General features: G+C 48.4%; 1 protein-coding gene across 1 annotated transcript in view; it reads right to left on the reverse strand.

Annotated features, from left to right (window-relative positions):
- Positions 1-2,438: 2,438 nt before the first annotated feature.
- LOC127218760 (transmembrane protease serine 9) overlaps positions 2,439-6,159 on the reverse strand; it is a 17,145-nt gene continuing 13,424 nt past the window's right edge. Inside the window, exons 8-10 of the mRNA XM_051179745.1 lie at positions 5,820-6,103; positions 2,986-3,140; positions 2,439-2,709 (exon numbers count right to left, since the gene is read on the reverse strand). Of these exons, the coding sequence (XP_051035702.1) occupies positions 2,470-2,709; positions 2,986-3,140; positions 5,820-6,103 (679 nt within the window). The 3' untranslated portion in view covers positions 2,439-2,469. The remainder of the gene's footprint in view (positions 2,710-2,985; positions 3,141-5,819; positions 6,104-6,159) is intronic.

The raw sequence follows: 6,159 nt of genomic DNA on the forward strand, positions 1-6,159 counted from the left end.
ACATGTTTTTGAATATTTCATATGCCAAAAAATTGTTTTATATTTATTTAAATCGAAAACAATCTTATTTTACATATCAGCCCCATTCCCTCTCCATCCCATCCTCCAATCCCCTCACCATCTTCCCATCCCACCCCCGATCCACTCTCATGGAGGAATCATCAAAGTTTGTCACATCATTTGGGGCAGGACCCTCCCCCCAGTATCTAAGCTGAGCAAGATATTTCTCCATAGGAAATGGTCTACAAAAAGCCAGTTCATGTGCTAGGGATAAATACTGGTACCACTGCCAGTGGCCCCATAGAGGAGAACATGAGGGATCAGGAAGGTCGAGTTGGGGAAGGACCCCAAGAAGGAGAGCAAGGAAAAAGATACCTTGATAGAGGGAGCCATTATGAGGTTAGCAAGAAACCTGGCACTAAGGAAATTCCCAGGAATCCACAAGGATGACCCCAACTAAGAATCTAAGCAACAGTGGAGAGGCTACCTTAAATGTCTTTCTCATATGAGATTAATGCCATCAAAGAATTGTTTTAAAAGAAAGTTCTTTGAGATCTATTATTAGTAAATTTGTACATCGCATACACTGAGTCCCATAAAAATTTCCCCAATGAAGGACTGGAGAGGTGGCTCAGTGGTTAAGAGCAAGCACTGTTGCTCTTCCAGCCAGCAAAGTCAGTACCCAGCACTTACATCAAATGGAAGTACCTTCAATTGCCTGTAACTCTGGGCCCTGGAGATCCAACACCCTCTTCTGGCCTCTGTTTGCAAGTGTCCTCCTATGTACATACCCCCACACAGACACACATGCATACACATAATTAAAATTAAAAGAATAAATGGTTCTCTTAAAAAAAAAATAGTTGCAAAGCCCCGTTCTAGTTGATGTATCTAATTAGCCCGCCCCCCAATTCATCACCAACACTCATATCAGCTGAGGCTCCCTCAGGCATCTGCCCTTGTCCAGGCCACCATTTTCTCCACTGTGGGGCCCATGCTCTCAGCCCCAGCCCTTGGCTCTAGCTCTCTGCTTCCCACAGACTCCTCTAGTTAAAAAATCTACTTCTTGGGGCTGGAGAGATGACTCAGAGGTTTAGAGTACTGACTGCTCTTCTAGAGATCCTGAGTTCAATTCCCAGCAACCACATAGTGGCTCACAGCCATAGGCACACATGCATGCAAACACTGTATACATAATAAGTAAATCTTTCTTTCTTTCTTTAAGAAAGGAAGGAAGGAAGGAAGGCTACTTCTTGGTGGCTGCCCTTCTCAGCGTTTCAACATATGTCATTGGCCTCTGCCCACACACATAGGGCTCACTTAGTAGCTATGAACAGCCTTTTGTCTTTGGCACATTCCCTTGAGCCACCATCTGCCTCTTTTCCATTTAGATAGCCCCTGTCCCCTCGTCAGCTTTTCCAGAAATTAACTAGAGGCTGTAAAGAACTAAAGGCAAAAAGCCCTCAGGAATAATGCTCCCTTGCAAGCTCTTAGCCCAGAGACTAAGTGGAAGGTAAACAACAGAACAGGAATGCATGAGGTAGCAGAAACACCACAGGAGTCAGTGTTGGCAAGCCCTCTCTCCTCCTGCCTCTGAGCAGGCGAACTAGGCCCACGACTACCCTCTTGTGGACAGGGAGGGACATGCAAGTACCTACTCCATCCGGTCACACAGCAGGGACTTAGGCTTTTCCTCACCAAGCCTTGGTGGAAACATGAATAGTTGATGGGCAGAGTGAGGTTTGCCTAGTCAGGACACCTCCTAAAATACCCTGAAGACTCCTGTTTATGTCCGTCTTTTCCTCTCCCTTCCATCTCCTGGGGGCCTTGAACACTGCAACGGAACAGAAGGTGGAATTCCCCGGCTTTGCCCCTGTGGGCTTGATCACATCCTTTACCCCAGAGCCTCAGTTCCAGTGCTGTGGGGTGTGATCAGAACAGCTTCTGGGGAGCCTAGGGGTGTGTCCTATGGTTGGTGCAGTGCCAGGCACACTATGCTCTGATCCCAGGAAGGAGAGGGGACCAGAGAACTCCAGAGTGTATCTCAAAAAGAAAACAGAGAGGCTCAAGAAGAAGCAGAGCTCCCAATGGGTGTACTGGGTTGCTGTTAGGGCCTCAACCATGCTGGACTCACTCTCCTGGGTGCTGGTCTTTGTGGAAGATTCATGATCCTCCTGCCTCCACCTCCCATGTTCTGGAGTTACAAGTGGGTGCCACCTAGTCACAAATTGTGGTTTTTGTAATTACACTAAATGGATGCTACAGTTTACAACCAAAATTTGATTGATGAGGATGGGTCAAGATTTCAGGGGTTAGATACAAGTCTTGGACTGAGAGAAAGGAGGTACCTGTTCAGGAAGTCAACCAAGTTCCAGGAAAGCTATGAAAATATTAGCATGTTTATTAGCAAACATGATACAAAAGAAACACTCCCCAATCCCACAGATGACCTTGTTTTCACAGGTGGGCTCAGGCAGGCCCCAGGATCAAGGGAGCCCAGGCCAGAGTGAGGAACAGCAGTAGAGGGGCTGGGTCAGGCCTCAGCATCCCATTTCTGATCATGGTCGACCGGATCCAGTTGTAGTGATGACTGATGTTGGTATAGACTCCAGGCCGATTAGGTCGACCACAGCCTATTCCCCAGCTCACGACTCCAACCTGATACCACACCGTATCCTGGTCGCAGACCAAGGGTCCTCCTGAGTCACCCTGAGGGGCAGCATAGGTAAGCCTGGCCTGGAGGGTGACAGGTGGGGCTAGGAGGGAGGTCAGGGGAGAAGGGGTTGCTGTGGAGCTGGCAGACTGGAAAAGCATTCAACTCCTTGCCCTGACAGCAGTGGAGCCTCAACTTCTTCATCTGCAAAATGGAATCACAATCTTATCTCCCAGGGTTGGCCTAAGACTGAATGAGGTACCATGTGAAACCTCAGTTAGATGGAGGTTGGAGCTAGGATTGGCAGGGTACTGGGCCCAGAAGACACTTACAAAGCAGGCGTCCTTGCCGCCAGCAGGGTTGCCAGCACAGACCATGTCTCCCCAGATGTTCACCCGGAAGTCTGACTGCTTGTACAAGTGGTTGCACATGCTGTTGTTGATGATAGCTACTTGCACTTCCTGGAGAGTGTAGGGAGATGGCAGACCTGTGCAGGGGATGGAAGAGAGAGAGATACATCTCTTCTCCTGGAAGGAATGGCATAGGGTGTGGAGACAGAGGCTATATCAATGGTCCCTAGTTGCAAGCCTCACACTAGCATCACGGATACTCAACAACATCACAGGACTCAGTAGATGGGATCACTATCAATGCCACCCCAAGACTGGCTGTAGAATGTACATGAGGTCCTGCCTGAGTAGGCCAAGTCCTGAGAGGAACCCAGGGACTGGATGGACCAGGGGTAGCAGCTCTATGACGCCCTTTCCTTCTGGGCTTTCCTTAGGCCTGAGCCAAGAAGCCCCAAACACCTCTTGAATACAACAGAAGCAGGATACATTAATTTAAAAGGGTTCTGGGGAAGAGCCCTATTACCACAATGCACTCGGGAACTGTCAGAGCATCTGTTGGATCCCTGAGTCTAAGCTCCAAGCACTGTCTGACTGCAAGGATGACAAAGATGACAAGAGCCACAGAGGGTGTCTCCTGTCTGCTGAGAGCTCGTTAAGATCAGATCTCAGGCATCTCTAAGAAGCCAGAGCTTTCATTATTCTATTCAACAGAAGGGGAAACTGAGTTTCAACCAAGTGTCTTGTTCAAAGTGTCCCAGCTAGCACATAGCAAAGAAACAGCTCCCCCGGTTCTAGGGTGAACAGAGCTATATTCCCAGCAGAAGTGTCTGCTACCTACCTCATGTGCACTAAGAATAAGAGTGAAGCCAAGGCTCGAGGAGACAAACACACACCCTGCTGCCCACCACCACGGCCATCTGCTCTGCATAGGGAAGAGGGCAGCAAAGTGGGCTCACAACCACTCCTCTAGGAGAAGAAAATGGACTCCTATCTAACATGCAGATCGAGCATTGAGTTCTCTATTCTCCCTGCTGATTCCAGATACATGGCTTTGGGGACATCCCTTATGCTCACTTCCTTTTACTAGTTCTGGGGCCTTAGGACACTTGCCATAATACTCTCAATTACCTCGACTATAAACTGGACATAAAAATATACTGTTGTGCCGGGCAGGGGTGGCACACACCTTTAGTCCCGGCACTGGGGAGGCAGAGGCAGGTGGATCTCTGTGAGTTTGAGACCAGCCTGGTCTACAAGAATGAGTTCCAGGACAGGCTCCAAAGCTACAGAGAAACCCTGTCTTGAAAAACAAAACAAAACAACAACAATAACAAAAATACAGTTGCACAGGTGAGATGTTCAATGAGTAAAGCCCTCGCCATCAAGTCTGATTTTGATCCCCAAGATCCACACTGTAAAAGGCGAGGGCATCTCTCAAAAGTTACCCTCTGACTTTCACACATGAGCCACTGCAAGAACTTGTACTCCCCGAACTGCACACAAAATAACTAGAGCTGGAGAAAAGGCTCGGCTGTTAAGAGCACTTACAGCTCTTGCAGAGGACTTGGGTTCAGTTCCCAGCACCCACAGGTAGCTCACAAACACCTATAACTCCAGTTTCTATGGAGCAGAAGCCCTCTTCTGACCTCTGCAGGTATTGTGTGTATGTGGTATACATACATACACTCAAGCATACAAACACTTAACACATAAAATAAATGTTTTGTTTTTCCAGACAAGATTTTTCTTTGTAACCCTGGCTGTCCTAGAACTCACTTTGTGGATCAGGCTGGCCTCAAACTTACAGAGATCCACCTGCTTCTACCTCCTGAAGGCTGGGGTTAAATGCGTGTGTCCCCTTTTATTTTTAATAAATGTTTTTAAAAGCAAAATAAATAGATGTAATCCCTTTAAAGGGGGCTGAAGTGGTCTAAAGGTAGCTCAGTGGTTGGGAGCACTTTCCCAATCCTGAGGACTGAAGTGGGAACTCCATCACTGCTGAGAGGCTCAGAAATACCTGTAACTCCTGCTCCAGAGGATCTGAGACATAAACATGGAGGCAAAATACTCATACACATAAAAAAATAATACAATGAATCTTTTTTAATTACACCGTCACCTTCATGCACCAGGGTGCCCAAGTCTGCAACAGTGCCAAGCACATGACATGAAGGAAAGGTGCCGAATCTATTACTACTACTCTTATTAGAGGATATTGCAGAAATGGGCCAGCTCAGGGAGCATTGAGCAGGGTCACTCCAGCACAAAGGGCATGCCCAGGCTATGGGGCTGTAGGCACCAGGGCAGTTAGGAGGAAACTATGATCAGTGCTTCTGGCGGCGGGTTCCTGTTGAACTGCAGGCAGGTGTCTGATTATGACCTCAGGACCTCCAAAGGGATTTCAGTGGCAAGTCAAGAGTGGAGGAAAATGGCCTGGGAATTGTGAGGAGAGTGCACAGTCAGAATTGGGGTGGGTGGAACAGGCATGGAGAATCATGTTTACTGTCACTCACTGATAGGGGTTGCTGCAGATGTGGAAAGACCATAAATATAATGATGTGGGAGCCATCCTGTAGGCCCTATGGGATCCTGCCCCTGCTGGCCTCCTGGCACCTCTGAGTTCCAGCCTGCACCCTGTCTGGAAGGAAGGGGCTGCCTCCTGTCCTCGCAAGCAGAAGTTAAGAGCTAGATGAGAGAATGCTGAGTGATGGGGAAAGGGGGTTCACTGGAGCTACAGAGTCCAGGGAAGAAATGCTAGGGTTTGTGTGGAAGAACAGGGCAGGGCCCCTCCCAAGCCAATCTGTACCCAGCCTCACTTTCATCTTCTCCAATATCCCCCCAGCCGGTCACCCAGCAGTCAGTTCTGTTCTCAAACTTGAATGTGGAGTTCAGGAGGCATATGGGCTGGATATAAGTGTTGTAGTTGACAGGAGATGACAGCTTCAGCAGGGCGATGTCATGGGGATAGGACTCCACATACTTGGGACTCAGAAAGATATCTTCTATTTGGTAACGGTTGGAATAGGCCTTTAGGTTCCAGAGAGACGGCCTGGCAGTCAGCTCACCAAACTGGACTGACCAATCAAAGGGATCTCTATCCCTGCCAGAGAAGGAGAGAACAGTCAGGCCATCTGAACTTACCTGGCCTCTCTCTGT

This window comes from Phodopus roborovskii, unplaced genomic scaffold (genome assembly GCF_943737965.1).
Source record: "Phodopus roborovskii unplaced genomic scaffold, PHOROB, whole genome shotgun sequence".
NCBI lineage: Eukaryota > Metazoa > Chordata > Mammalia > Rodentia > Cricetidae > Phodopus > Phodopus roborovskii.